At 41.9% G+C, this 18177-nt stretch overlaps 1 protein-coding gene across 4 annotated transcripts; it reads right to left on the bottom strand.

Moving 5' to 3' along the window:
* Positions 1–5250: 5250 nt before the first annotated feature.
* Positions 5251–16168, bottom strand: LOC119178793 (uncharacterized). 4 transcript variants are annotated; one of them, XR_012885261.1, is made up of 4 exons: positions 15196–16165; positions 13278–13442; positions 7751–7921; positions 5251–5636 (listed from the first exon to the last, which is right to left on the bottom strand). XR_012885261.1 is itself a non-coding variant. In XM_075870352.1 (3 exons), the coding sequence occupies exons 1-3, from the start codon at positions 15244–15246 to the stop codon at positions 5619–5621; spliced, it is 234 nt and encodes a 77-aa protein (XP_075726467.1). In that variant the 5' UTR covers positions 15247–16162; the 3' UTR covers positions 5251–5618. The 4 variants fall into 4 exon arrangements, 3 of the variants coding, with proteins under 3 accessions (XP_075726467.1, XP_075726430.1, XP_037285943.2); XM_075870352.1 differs by lacking the exon at positions 7751–7921 and having other exon boundaries at positions 15196–16162; XM_075870315.1 differs by lacking the exon at positions 5251–5636 and having other exon boundaries at positions 7329–7921; positions 15196–16166.
* Positions 16169–18177: the final 2009 nt, after the last annotated feature.

Genomic DNA, 18177 nt, shown 5'->3' with positions numbered 1-18177 from the left:
AATTGATAAACACCCTGTTGTGGCTTTGCTAGCAAGTATGTTAGGAAACAGACACATGTGCAGTATGGAAGTGTGCAATGTCACAGTCATGTATTGTCAAGAAACGTCACATACCTACGCTTGAAATAATTTTCTGACCTTCCAAGTTTCAACAGATGTGTCAATGACACATCACTTCTTTCCTAGGATGAAATGCTTTCAAGAGTCCTATCAGGACCCCTGCCTGTGATCTTTTTCAGGTATTTAATATGAACTGACATGCCCTAATGCTTGCATACTTACACAACAATCTGTCAAATTTTCCATACACTCTTAACAGCCTGTAAATTCACTCCTAACAACACCCCCTTCACTCTTCCAGTATAGGCCAAAAGGGTGATTATTTACAATACCATGCTTGTCGAACATTACTATGAATCTTACAATTGTTTGGTGAAAAAAATTAGGGGACCCTCAAGGTTTGAGTAGAACACAACAGTGATATCCTACCCTAGTGCATACTCTAACCGCCTAGTGCATACCTTTTGCAGGGTAACATTACTTGAAAAGTTTATACTGCAGTTAATTACTACGTAATCAATGTTTAGAGTGGCTTGTGCTAGTAAGGGTTTCGCATATATTGCAGTCTGCGTAATGGATTTCTAAATGGTGGCTAAGCGAGCTTGTTGATACGTGCACATAGTTACTTCGAAGAGCGCAGAGATGGGACACAGGATAGACTACGCAATACAGGTACTGTGTAGTATGCTTTAAACCACGAGCAACTATGTGCATGAAATGTTTTTAAACTTGATATGCACCCAGTACATGGTCCTAAGAGAATACTCCAGTAGCATTTGTGCCTTTTGTTTTTTGTGGCTGCTTTAAACAACGAAGTCATTATGATAATCACACGTTCTGATGGCCAGTGGCAATGCACATTTGTACCATGAAATACTGCGATATTACATATTGTATTGTGAAGCGTGTATACTAGACGCGTGTATTTGTAAAGCATGAAAATTATTTTTGAGCAGGCACGTGGCTTTGTGGTAGAATGCCTGCTTGCCACACAAGCAGCTTGGCTTCTATTCTCACTCAGACCTAGAAGGTTTTATTTGTTATTCTTTTTATTTCCATGTTTTTATATAATAGACCAGATGTAAAGTGAACATAGAGAATTTCATGCACCAAAAAAATGCCAACACTGCAGCTGTACAGGTGGAATCACACTTGTCCAGAGCAGCGAAGCGCATGGCTCTTGTTAGTGACGGCTTCTACGTCACCTTAGCTACATGCTTCTGTTTACGCTTAAATTATCGCACAAAGGCCTAGCACGCCGTATGCCATGTTAGATATTCATACGGCGTCGGCATTAACATATTTCTGCAGAAAACAGCAACTGGAGCGGTCGGCTGGGTGTTTTAGACAAGTGTGTTTCGATCTCTAGAAATATTAAGTGATTTAACACTCCAAATTTAATTTTGTTGTGTTCGATTCAACAGTCATGATTTGCAAAACTGTATATGTTTTAAAAGTTTACAAATGTTTTAAAATGTTAAGTACACCAAAATAAAAGAAAACTTGTGCAACAGTATGATACACAGCATCCGCCCTGGCACATTAAAAGAAAAAAGACTTGAGAAGTTGTGTAGCGCAGCTGGCTACTCAGCTCCAGGAATGTGCTATGTGCTTGTACCAATGAATACTTACCCTTTCTTAACGGTTCTGTGGATTTTGAGGGCCTGATTATTTCCTACGGCCAATCAATTTTTTTAATGTACATTTCTTTTATGTCACTGGAAAGCTCATAATTCAGAATGTCTAATCACGCATTGGCAACACAAAAAAGGCAATGAAACAGTTTTCACCAACCGTTGTTGCTGATGGAGTCTTATATGCAACACATGTTGAAAACAGTGGCCTACAGCTGTTCACTGCATTGGTACCAAATTCTGCCATGACAGAGTGCATGAGCAAAGTGCTGGAGAGATGGTGTGTGCATGCACTGTGGTTCAATGCAGGTTTTTTGTTGCTGTGGAGGAAGCTCCACTGCTGAGCATCAATTTCTTAACCTTTTGATGGTTAATAGGATGAATGCATCCCACTTTTTCCTCAGTAAAACTTACTCTGCCACTTTACGTTGCCATCAGCACAATGCCTTCCAGTTGTGGTGTACCAGAAACATTAAGGAAACTGAGAAACTATATATTGCACATTTACAATGCATGGTATCAGTGATACGTTGAGTTTAAAATCTTTTATTCTGTTAATATTTTTTTTTCAGCCGGTGTCATATTGCGTACCAGGTAGCTAAAGTTTCAAATTTATGGTATTCTTCTGTTCAGATTTTTTAAAGAATTTTAGCATGCAACTATAGATTTTCTTTCTAAATTGCAAAAATTATATCTGTCTAAAATCATTGTGGAAGTGCACTCGAATGAAAAATGAAGCAGTTCTTTGCATAGCCTAACAACATAGCATACATGCATAACTGTTTTTTCATGTTTGATGGATGCCACAAAACAGCACATTCTTTGATATTTTTTATCATTATGAGGAGAGGCAATGAGACCAAAAGCTGTGGCTAAGACACTGTTGCTAAAATTTCGTGCCAAAGGAAAAATATGGCAAAACTGCTGCTTCATGCAGCCAGGAAGCCAAAGAGAACACAAATTTTCAAGATCATCAAATCATGAAAGATGTATGAGGAAAGCAAATATGTCACACCTGAATAGAGTTCACGAATGTGATGCAGCATTTGTTAACACACTTACAGCATTCAGTGCATTGACACCACATCAAAGTGGCTTGCCATGATTCATTACCACAATTTTAATTATTTGCGAAAATGCAGGCTTAACTGAGATGTTCGCCCTTATTCATTGCAGATACAAGACAAGACATGCATAGACACAGCTTCGTTAAATGTAAATGAAAAGCAATATTCTCCTTTTTCTTCATTGTCATATGAATGCGTGCACTCATCTATGCCTGCTGTTTTCTCCTTGTTTTCGACGAGTTTCAATATTATCGCCACCTACCGACAAGACAGACACAAGCTGAAAGGGTACGTGTATGTGAAGACCTTGGGACAGAGCCGCTAGACTCAATGCCACAGGCAGAGGAGCAGAATTGCGTAGAAAATCTGAAATTAAGGTTCACTGCAATTTTTCTCCCAAAGTTTTAGAAGTGTTCCTCTGTACTGCTTCCATTGGGCCTTTTTGGGCAAGAAATTTGGCAGCAGAATTACAGCTTAGTGCCCTTATGAGACAATGTGACATGTGTTGCCCCACTTATTCGAAGATGCTTCATGGGTCGATGCGCCACATGCGTCCCACTTTTTTCTCATAAACTGATGGCCATATTTTAGTGAAGATTGTGTCACACTATTTTAAGGCATGAAGTTCTGCAAATTTCTGTTATTGTGTGAAAAATATCGATGAATTCACGAAGGGTAAGTTAAATTGCATAATAAGCAAAATTGAAAGTGAGAATGCAATATATATACTATATAATTTTAAGCCAGATTAACGATTGTCTGAGCTGCAGCAGGCAACATGCAGAAATTCTCCAGAACTCGATACTAAGCTTTTGCCACGAAGCGGTGTAATGGCACAGCTGCTGTGATTTTCAAACACCATTTCAAAATACATATACAACTCAAATTACTCAAGGGAAAGGGAGCTTGAGTTTATCATACTTCTGCATGTTTCCAAATAAAGATCTATTAACACTTCCTGGCCAGTTAATTGCTGTACCCCTAAACAGACATAAAAGTGAAAACCATGACATTTGGTAGTCTAACAATGGACCTAGGGATTTCAACATCACACCAATGTGATTTGGCATAAGCTGTAAAAGCTTATTCAATCAGTCATACGTTGTTACCCTTTTATGCCAGTTTTAACGTGATAGTTTTAAAAATCTAGTGGGCATCGTTGATTGTGAGTGATGAACCTTGTGAGCAACTGGAAAAATCAAGAAAGATGCAAATAAAATAAGTAATAAAAAATTTCCCAGTTTGCGGGAGGATCAAGCCCAGGCCGTTTGCATGGCAAGCAGGCGTTCTACCGCACAGCCACACATCTGCTTGGAAATTAAGGAAAATAACTTCATCTGCTTGAAAATGCAGTGAAAATAATGTTAAGCTTTGCAAACACATGTGTCCTGTATACTGCCTTCACAATTCAATATGTAATATCACAGTAATATTTCTTGATACAAGTGTGCATTGTAATCAGGCATCAGAACATGTGATTATCTTAAGGACTTCATAGTTAAAAGGTGGCCAGCCATAACAAAACGCACACATTTTGCTGCACACATTTCCTTCAGTCCACATAGTGAGTGCATACCAAGTTTGAAAAGATTTCATGCACACCAAGTGCTTGAAGTACGCACTAGGGCCAGGGTATCGTTATCGTGTTCAATTCTAGAGAGCGAACCTTAAGGGTCGCCTTATTTTTCTTTTCTAAGTGATGAAAATGAAGCATTATTCTAACCATGGATATTTTTATGCCAGCAATCAGACTAGCAGGTTAGCTCTGTGAGCCATTTTTGCGTTTATATCAGGTTCATTTGACTCAAGGAAAGCAATATTATTTTCAAATGGCACTGTATGCCAAAGACCTGACATGGTGTCCATTGTTGGACATTAATCTCCAGGTATCCTCGGCCCTCCCTCTTTCCCTCGTTGACGGGCCTGTTTTTTGTTTGAGAAAAGGTGGCAACCCTGGTGGCCGCAAAGTGTGAAAACAGTATAAAAATATTGAAGCAGGTTGTGTAGACAACAATCTACAGACAGTGAGTGGCATACAGAATTGACTTGGCTGTCTTCTATGTGTGTGTGTGTGGGGGGGGGGGGGGGGCACAAAAAAAGCTACTACAGGGCCAAAACAGATGCCCTAATTGCAGTGGCAACTATGCAAAGGGGCAGCTGGAAAGTCTACTTAAATCTTCCAAAGATGAGCGTCTTGAATTCGCTGTAGTTTTATCTCGAACGAATAAGGACTTGAAAAAAAAAAAAAGAAAACCTAGTTCTCATATATTTGAAACAGGCACTGATTGCAAGAAGGCTGTTGATAAACCAGGAACAAGTTTAGCCATGCCTTCATTGTTGTCAATTGTGAGCACACAATACATACCACAGCGATACTTTTGGGAAGCACACCTTTCTTTTTCTTTTTTTTTTTTTTGTGACCGAGGTTAGGGGCACAGGCTTTCACCCAGGTGTTGGGGAAGAAGACACCTTTGAGAGGCTTCTTGATGACAGAAACATACGATTTATTTACATATTTACAGGTGTAAAAAACACAAGGCGTCGAGATGCGCTTTTACAGGAGACATGACTGGCCGTAACGAAGGCCATAGAAAATGCCCCAAGTGCACACGCGAAGCGCTTTTCATATCCTCGATCCGTGCATGCGCCTCTCCTCAAACACGAACTGTTTGTCCCAGCAACACTGATGCGTGTTCCCTGCAGCACACCCAGACACCTCTTGCGTTTCTGCTGGACGCGTACCACATTTGGCTGGTACGCCAATGAGCGTCTATTGCAGACTTGGTCCTTGCACTGCCAGTCATAACATTGGAATGGATACTGGCAAGCTAACTGACACCTCCGAACCTGTGCCGCTTTAGTAGACGGGTCCCATCTGCAATGAACCACTTCTTAGCAGCAGAAGAAAAGAAAACAAGAATACTTCTTGGTTTTTTTGTTTTGCTTACCCGAGGCAATATTTGAACCAGCGAATTGAAAGCTGAGCATAATAACTCTTCAGCTATTTATGCATGATGACAGAAGAAATCATAGCCTTAAATAGTAAATAGTATAGGAGGTAGAAAAGGCAAGGGAGGATGCAAAGGAGAGAGTGAAAAAGAAGATGGGAGAACCATTAGAAAGAGGAGAAAGAGAAAAAAACAAGGGGAGAAACCAATTGCGTAGAGAGAGCAAAAAATACAAATATATTAACTAAAAAAAGCAGGGTTGTGCAAATATTCAAATGCTTCGAATATTTGAAGGAACAGTACTGTATTCAAACTCGCTTCGACTCGATTTTAAATTATTAAAAATTTTGAAGTATTTGCAATGAACAAATCGTTAACATTGATCTGCACATAACCTCCTGTGAAGGTGATTTCACTAAAGCACAGAGTGCTATGCTGTGAAAGCACCTATCCAAGAGAATTCGCACTGCCGCAAAACCTCTTCAAAGTTTAAGGGGCACTGCAACTATTATTGAATATGGTCGTGAAATGCGGCCAATCGGTAGTCAAGACTCCCGAGAACAGGTGAGCCAATTATTGTTGTGCAGCACAAGGCCACAATTTCTCAATAAATGTTCAAATTCACCTGAAAATTGCTTTCCTTTCACTCGACAAATTGCGCTACAAGCTCAAAAATTACCCATTACAGCCATTGTATCAGCGATTGGCTGATTCGAGCATGGCACGTTGGACGTTAATGGGGCCAGGCTCACTTGGACTATGATCGAGTCGTGAGTTTGAGTGAGTACAGCTGAGTAATATTACATGAGTTTGAGTTAGAGTGAGTGTGGCTAAGGAAAGTTTTAATGAGCTTGAATCCGAGTGAGGAAAATATTTGCAAGTCTGAGGTGGTGAGCCCTAAGCTCAACGTGTATTTCTTGGGTGAGCCTTAGTGAGCGCCACATTTTATTTCTGACCTATGTTCCTATATACCCGCCTATCAGCATAACTATCGACATCATATTTGCTTACATTGCTAATCAAGTCTGTTCAAGCATACATCAACACACAACCGTTCATGCGGTTATAGCACAGAGGCGCAAGTTAGGAGATGAGGGGGTCGCCAAGACCTCCCTTCACAAACTCGCTCATGGGACATTCATGGCCAAAATTTCTGATGTGAGCTGCATATTTCATAAAAATATTCTTATTGGATTGCGACTAGTGACAGCTGTTCGCTCACTCAGACACAGGTCAAATCGCGAGTCTGAGCATGCCGAACTGAGTAATATGTTGGTAAGTTTGAGCCTGAGTGAGAGTGGTTGACAAACAGTTTAGCGAGTCCTAATTAGTTCTGTTGAGCTAAATTTAAGTGAATTTGAGTCCAAGTGAGTTTCCATGGTGAAATGTATTTCTTGAGTGAGTTTAAATAGGTTCCACTTTTTCTACCGGCCTATGGCTGCTGCTCTCAAACATCAACACTTAATCCTTTGGCAGCATTGAAGCAGCTGCAGCCATTCAACCCTCATGCCTGCGATGCAGGATCGTTTTACTGAAGCAGGGTCTCGTTTCAGGAAAGGATGAGCCAGTTTTTCACACACAAATGTCAAACATTTAAAATAAAGTAATTTTAAATAAAAGCAAAACAATCACACTGAAACTGCACCCATTACCAAACTACTAAGACAAGCATAGCTTTGTAATTAAATGAAGTTCTGCTGAACATTTGAAACAAAAACAGTCACTAGTAGTTTTAATGCTGGTGTCATCCACAGTGGCAGACTCATTCTTTGCAGGTGTATTTGTTGGCTGAAGCAGATGAGAAGCCCAATTCACCCTTAAGTCATGGGCAGAAGTGCTTCAGTCACAGTGTGAAAACAATCTCCAAATGTGAGCAGAGAGATCAGAACATCTGATAGATAGAGCTGCAAGAGACAGGATGTCCCTTGCAGCTTCTGTTTCTTCTTTCTTTGTCTAGTTGTAGTGCTGTTTATAGCAAGTTCACGACGTATTAACAAGCCTGCATTAACACTTTATATCAGACAGATCTACCCATGCATACACCATGGTGGCTAGTCACTGCACCATCGTGGCTGGTGACCAGAAGCAGGAACCCGCTCGCCAACCTAGACGGCTGAGTCAGCCTCCCAAAGGCAGGTCAGGACCAGGACATGATGGCTGGCAGCAGGTCCTTGTTATGTTCTCGTAAATGGTAACCAACATGAGCACTGCACTGATGTTACACGCACATCACAATGTCTAAGTATATGCACTATCTTAAATTTGGGTGATATGTAAAAACCACTGGCCGCTAACAGCAGCAAAAATATGGTTGTCACTAATATAAACCATGACTATATGCCTGTTGGTCCGCGGGCATAACTGCCTGTACCATGATATGAAGCAGCTTTGTGCAACTTCACATCATGGAACGTTTCTCTATCCGCCACCCGAGAACGCGCTCTGTAGCGGCCAGGCTCCGCCCAGAGACTTAGACAATATGAAACTAATACAGGCCATGCTGAACTGCTGCTTCAAACTGCAGCCAGTCTAATGGAATCAAACTTTGCCATAGCAAACATTTAGGCTTGTACGAGAAATGATGCTGTTTTCTAGGGAATGTTCAGAATATGAACTATTTGTTAATGCATTAGGAACATCTTACATTGTAATACAATCACATAAAATTTATTTACAGTTGGAAAAGTAAATTTTCACCAGCTGCCCGCATTAGCTTTCATTTTGCCGAAGTATGTGTTTCCACATAGCACAGCTTAGAAAATGAAGTCAGGCATTCAATCACAAAGAAACAAATTTTCTTCATCTGAAAGGGACGCTAAAGGCAAAAAATTTCTCTTGTTCGAATGATGAGTGAAAGTTTAAGAATGCCTAAACGTCAGTATTATCTACAGGGCTTAGTTCCCCAAGAAAGGAGTAAATGTATGATAAGGCTCCAGTCACCCATGCCATATTCTGCGAACTCTGTAACTCTATAAAATGACGTAGTCGAGTCCCAGATAAAGTAATTACTGAAACTGTCCACAGTAGAAAAGACGATTTCAGAGCATTAAAATCTCGTATGAAATGCTTATTTTTTTATAAGTAAGGTTTAACGTCTCAAAACCAGCATATGATTATGAGAGACGCCGTAGTGGAGAGCTCCGGAAATTTCTACCCCCTAAGGTTCTTTAACGTGCGCCCAAATCTGGTATGAAATGCTGCTTGGTTCTTTCTATTTTTTTCTTTGTACTAACAGCCGCCGACAAGACTCATGGCTAGCTTCAATCATCCCCCAAAAATGTGGGGGGGGGGGGGGGATGAAGCTACTGACCGGTGTCTGCTCATAATAGCAAAACTTTCCTTCTACCACGCCTGCTACTACTGTATTTCATGCCACCTAAGGGACAAAATGTCAAGAAGACCTACTTGGAAAGTTGTTTAAATACCAGTTGTAGCATGCTGACCACTTAATATATAACTTCTTTTTAAACAAGGCATTTTCTTAGCACGGAACAAACAGTGCACCACAAACAGTGTATCAACAGTATGCCTTTAGGACCCCTTTAAAAGGTTTCATACATTTATATACTTAAACATCTCAAAAGGTTGCAACATGCTAGGATGCTCATGGTCCCTAAAATATACCGCAAAAATAATAACTTTCTGGCCTGCGTTATTAACAAAGTTCATTTTATTGACCGATAGGCATCAAAATTTATTAACTTTTCCTCAGACCACTTAGTTTTTAAAAGCAAGGTGCATATAGTATAATGGTTTGCATTATTTTCTGGATAAATAACGCCTGTAGAAAGTTATCTCACTGGATAACACGGACCAAAGAATGTCATTTTAAAATTCTTTGTGGGGCAGAAAAACTAAGAATGCTAATGATGATGACCGAGTATATTAATAACCTAGAGTTGTAATCTATAGAAAGGTCTCAAATCAGCAGCTTTAGAACTATATGGTTTCAGTTTAAGGCTGATTTTTTTAATGGTTTAAACATGTAATATTACTTTGGAACAAAAAAGCAACTTGACTTTGGTTTTACCCTGGGCACTTGCATTGTAGCAATAGGGAAATGCACCATCTCATTGTCTGCAAGACATGATATTAAATGCCTGCGCATTAAGGTCTTATCAAAAGCAACGGTGCACGGGTCAACGCCAGATGCAATGGTGAATGCATAAGCAATGACAAAAACTCCACAGTCATAACAGTTCTCTTGACGCTGTACTGCCTTAGCGTGAATGGTGAGAGTATTAGAAGCTAGACTCATTATGTTCATAACTTGGGTTGCTACACTTGGCATAATGTCCTGGTCTAACGAATCATACAGAAAAACACTGTTTGTAGGGGCACCATAATTTGTCACTGTAACCCAATGCCCAGGAATATGCAGAATTTGAATAAAGTTGTCTCGCTTCTCAAATGTCAAGCTCTCCCCAAGAAGAACATCCTGATAATTGCACAGACCAGGAAACTGACGCGAAATAATAAATTGCGCTGCATTTACGATTGCATCTGACAGCCATCCCGTGCCTCGTAAGGCCACTAAATCAGAGGAACTTATTTTGTACGGTTTGCAATTATTTGGACCACAAATCGCGTCAGCTATGGGGTCACTAATTTTTTCCACTGTTCTACCAACGACTGTCACAGGTACCTTCTCTTTAAATTGAGAGTTTTTCAAAACATGCAAACGTAGTCTTTTTTCTCCCCACTTCGTATCATGTGCACATCTCTTACGTGGTCGGCCGCGAGCGGATTTAACTATAGGTATGCTAAGCGCTGTCAGTTGCTGTGCAAAATCACTAGGCGAAGAGCTAGTGTCCGATGTCTTTGCTAGAACCTGACATACCTTATCACCATGCGAGGCTATAGTAAAGTTAATTTCATCTTTTGAATCAGATTTAACTTGACCAGATTGCACTTTCAGTTCCGATTTATCTTCTGTGGAGCCCTTCTTCATAGTGTCATCATCTACAGACTCGGCCAATAGATAGTCGTTCAGGTCTACACTCCACGAATTACTTACTTCTTTTGACTTTTCTAAGCCTTTTCCTTCCCCACTAACTTGTTCATTACTTTGTGCTATTTTAGGAAGGGGTGAATCATGTTTCTTATTTCTAAGGTAAGTAACAAGATTTTGGAAAAAGTCCTCACACTCGCTCAATTTTTCGCAAAGTTCAGTTGCGCTACATTGGGCTAGTACATCAGCAGCTTCCTTTGAAAGTTCCAACAGACGTGCATATGCATATTTATATCTGACCTCTGAGTTATCAAGTTTTGGCTGTACCTTTTTTACTATGCTTGTGGTTAAAATGCTTAGTTTGTCTGGTGACACTGTCTGGTCGGTCTGCACAAAATCAGATTTAAGCCAGCGCTTTGACACAAAACATCCATCAAACAGTTCCATATTATTTTTTTATCTAGCTGCAAGAATGTGCCTGCGGGGCAGCTGGTACTGCGCATTAAATGTGCATATGCATGTCCTCATATTATTAGTAACTTCATAAAGCTTACTGCCAACAAAAACGGTGCATTTGCCATCAGAGACAACACAGTCTCCTGGATATTTCATAAACAGCCCATATTTTTTACATACCAATTTTCTAGCAAATTCGGCGCATTTTGCTGACACCTCAATGCAAAACTTATCAGTCTTACTGGTGTCAATGCAAGTTCTCATTTCTTTATGTTGCATATGGCTGAGTGCTAGAGCATCGTGGGTCACATACCTTATCAGAACTTTCACTGCTTCCACTAAGTGCATGTCACGTGTTAGATAATTTTTTAACTTTTTATTATGGCTTTCCATTCGATTGTTAGTATTATTTCCTAAACTACATGCATTTGCACGATAAGCATGAACCCACATGATCTTGCAGCTGTGCCAATTTTTGTAAAAGTACTGCAGAAGGGCTTTGTCATATTCAAGTGCTTTTTCCAAGTCCTGCAAGTGCCTTTGATATATATCTACGGTATGTGCAAAAACCAGTTTCGTAATTATATCTTTAACATACTTCTTATCTAGACTGTTTGACTTATGCTGCATCACTTTCGTGTGTAAGTACTTTAACACGTGCCACGAACACAACAAGATTCTACATTTGGCCAGAAGCTACTGAATTATATTCATTTCATTTAAATCTTTGTCCATTACCACAATTGTGCACTTCTCCTCTACGACAGGATTCAAACAAAGGAATGTCTCTAGGAAAGACTAATACTTCTGATGTCTCCCGCTGAACAAATGCATAACATACAGGCCTCCCATGGCTTGTTCCATCTTCACACAGAATCGAATGCAAGATATACCCTTCTTTATTAACTTTATACGTACCATCAAAGAACAACACTTCAGGGTATTTTTCTAGTAACTGGGCCGTATGCTTTGATTGAAGCAATATGTACAAGAGACCATTTTCTGTATTCTTTTCAATATGAACCTTCCACCCAGAGTTTTCTGAAAACAATTCGTTGATTTTTTCTAACAGAAGGGCTCCATGATGAGCATTGTCCTGAATTTTTAGAACTGTTCTATGCTTCATGTTTATAATATCACGAGAAGTAACGTGTTTTCCCGTTTTCCTCAGAATGGCATCCTTTAGGTCTTTAGGTTTCACATTACAAGAAATCAACTCCTGAAATTGCTCTTTTTCAGAAGCACTTAATGCTCGATTATTATTGTACCATACAAAAATCTCGGGACCTATTTTATGGTTGTGCACATCCGCTAAATTTACAACTTCATAATAGGGCTGTGGAGAAACCCGCAGCGCAAGCTTAAGTTCAACGTTGCAACCTGTACCGTTGAAGCGTTGATTGGGTCGAATATTTTGTCCTCTCGGATTTGGATGCCCTGCGTGGCAACAGACAAATTTAACTCGAACATAAGGAAAGTCTGCTTTGTTTAAATCTTTTTCAGTACACAATGGGTTTTTATCTGATTTTTCAATACGCATCGGATGGAACCCTTCACTTTTCCATCCTTCAAAGCTAGCTTTACACTCCTTATAAGTGCTGAATGTGCTCCCTACAGAAAGATTTCCTCCACCTGTGCAAATATGGCTCTGTGACAATTTTGCTGAAGTTGCTTTCTGCTCACCACGAGGTGTGGAAGCGCTGGTGTCAGCTGCACTGCTGCCCTTGCACAGAACCACACCTTCTGACTGGGGGCTCACCGTGGATGTTACGCCGCAGGCGTCGGGTGGCCCACAGTCAGAAAGTGGGCTCTGCTCAAAAGCAGCAGAGCAAAGTGGCACGGCAGTACGCCCAGTCTTCTTCACTTTGTGCTGCATCCACACACCACCGACAAGTGCAGGAGCGCGCACAGGGTGCCGTTCTACTTGAGCGAAAACAGTCACAGCTGAAGCCCTGGTGCATGCCACTGCAGTTATTGGCAGCGAAGGGTACCCATGAGCAGTGTCTGTTTCTGCGACCTTAGGTGTCACTGACATCGCACTGTGACATTGTATGGAAGCAGAATCAGACTTCCGTGCAACGTCTGACCACATTTCTTTGCATGGAGATGCAGGGGCTACAACAAGCATAGGGTCTGTGGAAAGAGCTGGGAAATTAGTTACATTATTCCAATACTGTGCCAGCCCTTTTGACTGATCACTGTACTGGAATCGAAGCTTCTTGTGGTCCTTTTCTTTCTGGTGCTGCTGCTGTAATGCTCCATTGTGGCTTGCCTCAAGGTCCTTGCTTGCTTGCTTGATGGCTGCACGTAGCAGGCACCCCAACAGCTGGAACACAGAGGAGCACAGTTACAGTTGAACCCCTTCATAACGGAAGCCCCGAAGAATGAAGTTCTCATAGCAATGAAGAAATATAACATCCATGATGAACATTCATTGAGTACAAGATGTTTGCTCTCTCTCAACAGCGAAGAGATTTTAAAAGCACTCCCAAAATACATGTTAGTAATATGCAACTGTTTTAGACCCTTAAACTAGGTGAGAAAGTAGATGTAAAAAAATTGCAGCGGCACTCATTTCACAAGTCGGGCACTTGGGTATTTGCCAAAAGGCGTTGGTGCAACCACTGCTATTTACGTTGTTGAACAATGATGATAGCAAAATGACTTCTTTTTCTTCAAAAGAAGACTTTTTGCTAATGCTTCTGTTGGTAACTATGTCAGCACATGACATATAAAGTGCCATAATTTCGATAGATGTTCTGTAGACTGCCTAACTTCTTGCTGATGTGCTTCTGTCCAATTGCATGCCAAGACCTCACAGAAATTGCTTACGTACAGTGTTGTTTGGCATTTCAGCTTCAATGGAGCGACACCAGGTGCTGTTGGTCTACATGACTTTGTGTGAGCTGATGCCGACCTGATTGCATGCGAGGAGTTCTGCAATTTTCAGGTAACTCAGAAGGCAGCCACGTGACCCAAAATTTTTTCTCTGAGAAAAATTTTACCAGTTCACTATTTTAAACACAGTGCTCCAGCAAGATTTTTTTTTTCCAATACATTTAAGATGGTTGCCAAAACGGCTGGGACGTTCGATGTATAATGATCCAATTACATAGATGACTTGCAGAATTTTTACTTTATATATCAGACATTGCTGCCCTGTTTTGGAAACAAGTAAGGCATATCAGACATCTCATTTTCAGTATTTCAATTAAGAGAATAAAATGGGCTAACATGGGTTTGATGAAATATGATCTGTGTTCATAACAATAACAGTAACAGTAGTATTGATCTTTCCTTTGATGCACAATAGGGAATTCACATTTACACCAGATGCTTGTCAACTCATGGCAGAGATAATGCACATAAGGGAGGTAACCTCACTGGCCTCCTTAGTAGTTCTTGTCAGATTGCTTATTCTGCACTTCTGAGTAAAGGAGCTGCGGTTGCGTAAAGGCTGTGCACCAGTGAGCTTACCCGTTGGCGCCTCTCAAATATACTGTGGCAATGAACACACAGTAAAACCCGCTTATATCATTGGTAGCCGAAGTCGCAAATAGTCCCACTGCACGCGTCATTTCACTCTAATCAAATCATTTCGGAAGGCTCTACATGTGCAAAACATGACTAACAGGCAGCCGCTCGATTCCGACGATCTAAGCATGCAACTTATGTTCAAAGGTCGTCCGTGGACCTGCAGTGCCAACATAACGAATTAACTCGGGAAAAAACTAAAAAGGCCGTAGCGGAATGCCGCTAACTCAATTCTCCAACGTCCACGTTTACGTGGCCTTCACCACGCGGTACCACACTACGTGGAAATTATACGTAGGACGACTATCACAGCTACACACGCCTAATTTCACCTAATTTTATCTTCCGCGGGCGCTTCCGATGAAGCACGTGCACTGTAGCGCTGCAAGCACGCTTGCGTTTTCTTGGAGGATTGAATTCGTCCCTTCTAAATGCAACAATTGCAATATGTGTCGTTGACTCGTCGCTAACCCGTAACTTTGATCGTCCGCAGCTGCTACCGACTAGGCAGCTAGCTCCTTATAACATCCACATTAATTGCTTACCTGGCTACCATGTTTCGTCGGGTGCACGCCGTCAGCCTTCAGCATCCCCATCAGCTCGCATGTGCCGTCCACGAAACCGTAGTTGTTCTTGTGGCAAAGCGCCTGCAAAATGGCATTCGTCTCCCCGGCATCCGTGTTGAACGCCTCCAATTCTCCGACAGACAGCACCCACTGGCGCTTGCGCAAACTCGCTTGTCTCGGCAGAATTGCAGACACTACAACACGGATTGACGGATTGACATCAAGAATTCTGGAGATCAGTGATCGGAACCTGGCAATCAGCACGAGGGGTTAATTCTTCACCGACATTGTTAGTGCCAACGTGAAGAACGACCACGTGCACATCTGCCAGAGAATGAGCAATTAAAGAGAACAATTTCTCGATCCACACACCACTGAATGAGCGAACCTCGACATGTGCCCTGGAGCTTAATGTGAAAGACCCTGCGAGGTACTTCAACATTGAGTCTTCGGCAACGAGTGCACGGGTCATGTTAGGGTTGGCTTTTCAGCAGCCGCACACGAACACTTCAAGCACACTTAGACAGAGAAATAAATGCGAACAAAATACAACACGAAAAGTGCAACAGAATTGACAGGCACAACTGGAAGATCACATGCAATCTCCAACACAATACGGTAGCAGAATCCGCCGGCTGTCAACGGTTAGAACGGTCCGCACAGTCAACCGCACAACCAACGCCGACTGCGTTGACACAACTGACCACCACTGAACAACGAGGGCAGTAGGTCCATTCGATTCACCTGCACCAATTGGAACCAGTTCACGACTGTGCACGCGAAGTTCAGAAATTGTGCAGCGTGAGTTCAGCGGTGCAGGCACAGCGCGACCCCCCGAAACGAATGACGATGAGCCAGCAGTCTACGCCGTACAGCTAACACTGAACGATGGCGAACCACACATGTGGACAGTTTATGAGGCGCAAACATATTGGCGAAACACACCGCGTTTGTAGAGGTGGGTATGAAGCCTAAGCTACCTACGCTAAAGTGCTGCATCGTCTGCTCAGCTGCACATGCGGCTGCACCAAGCCACCACCGTCAGTGTAGGTGGTGCAGGAAAATCTTGAACCAGTGCTGCCCCTCTTCTGCACCTTTTAAAACGAATGACAGAGTTAAAAGGTCGTCAATGCTGCACCGCTGAAACGAATGACAAAGTGCAGCACCCTGTGAACTGGTTCACATGGTGCAGGCGAATCGAACGGACCTAGTGCTAGGGAACAAAGTTCCGAAATGAGAGCTTTTGCCGATATGCTTTCTGCGCGCGCCAAAGGCGGGCGCAAGGCAGTATGGGAAGGCGAAGCGCAAGCCGCTGCAGGGCTTCGGCCGCCGAAGTTTCGTCTGCTCGACTTGCACCCTTGCTTGCAGCGCGTGGGAGCGTGTTGCGCTGTTGCAGCGCGTGCATGCGAACACGTGGGTTTGTGAGTACGCAACGTACACATACCGATAAATCCACCGACAATAGACAGGATGCAGTATATTTGGTTCCTAAATAGATGATCAAAAACTCGTTAAACAGGAATGGCTGTGTAGCTGGGCTGGGTCGTCCGGTGCTTCCTTGGTAATTTTTCATGGCAAATTCTGGTATCTATGCGGCGTCTGCATTAAAGAAAAAGCAGCGTTAGGTGTCAGTGAAAATTCGAGGTATGAGCTAGCCGGAGGACGTTTGCACCTTTATGTTTTCCTTGCGGCACACAGCCCTTGCAGGAGCGAAACAGGCTATCAATACAGAGTTTCAGTGCGGCGGCTCCAAGGGGCTTGCGTACATGAGCCCTTGCGTTCTTTTGTATTCTCCACAGGTGCGGCGGTGAGTTCAAAGAAACGCGACAGCGTGCGCGTGCTACAGGCAGCTAGCGGTACCCGACATTAAAACGCGCGTGTGCACGCACGCGCGCGCCCGTGTGGATGCGGATGCTGCTATCGGGTACACACACACACACACACACACACACACACACACACACACACACACACACACACACACACACACACACACACACACACACACACATACATATATATATATATATATATATATATATATATATATATATATATATATATATATATATATATATATATATATATATATATATATATATATATATATATATATATATATATATATATATATATATATTTCATGACCTTTCACTGTGTTTTAACTTTGCGCATTAGGAAATGGATGTGAAGAATCATTGTGGCTGACAGCGCTAAGACTCATTCATAGAGTATAAGTGGACATGGCGCACTGCGCAGTGCTTTATAAGCGCTGTGCCATGTCCTATCGTGTAGCTCAACAAAAGAAATACTGAATGCTGCATGTAACTGCAACGCGCGTCCTCGCGTCATGAAAGCATGCATGCAGTTCCAAGTGCATAAATGGAACGAATTAACGCACATGTGAAGAGCAATACGAAAAGCTCTTTCACAGCATGCAGATTATCAACAAAAAGGCGTCATACACAAACAGCCTTCTTGTGATTGGTTAAACCTAGGAAAGGTAATTCATATTTATTTTACCGTTGCTGTTTTACAAATGTCAGTAAAGATATTACAGGCGAAGCATTTCTTCTATCTATCTATCTATCTATCTATCTATCTATCTATCTATCTATCTATCTATCTATCTATCTATCTATCTATATATCTATCTACCTGTCTGTCTGTCTGTCTATCTATCTATCTATCTATCTATCTATCTATCTATCTATCTATCTATCTATCTATCTGCCCCGCCGTGGTGGTCTAGTGGCTAAGGTACTCGGCTGCTGACCCGCAGGTCGCAGGTTCGAATCCCGGCTGCGGCGGCTGCATTTCCGATGGAGGCGGAAATGTCGTAGGCCCGTGTGCTCAGATTTGGGTGCACGTTAAAGAACCCCAGGTGGTCAAAATTTCAGGAGTCCTCCTCTACGGCGTCTCTCATAATCATATGGTGGTTTTGGGACGTTAAACCCCACA

The sequence above is a fragment of the Rhipicephalus microplus genome, chromosome 1 (assembly GCF_043290135.1).
Source record: "Rhipicephalus microplus isolate Deutch F79 chromosome 1, USDA_Rmic, whole genome shotgun sequence".
In the NCBI taxonomy this organism is placed as follows: Eukaryota; Metazoa; Arthropoda; class Arachnida; order Ixodida; family Ixodidae; genus Rhipicephalus; species Rhipicephalus microplus.
Note: the sequence above shows the minus strand (reverse complement) of the source record. Positions and strands in the feature narration are given on the sequence as shown.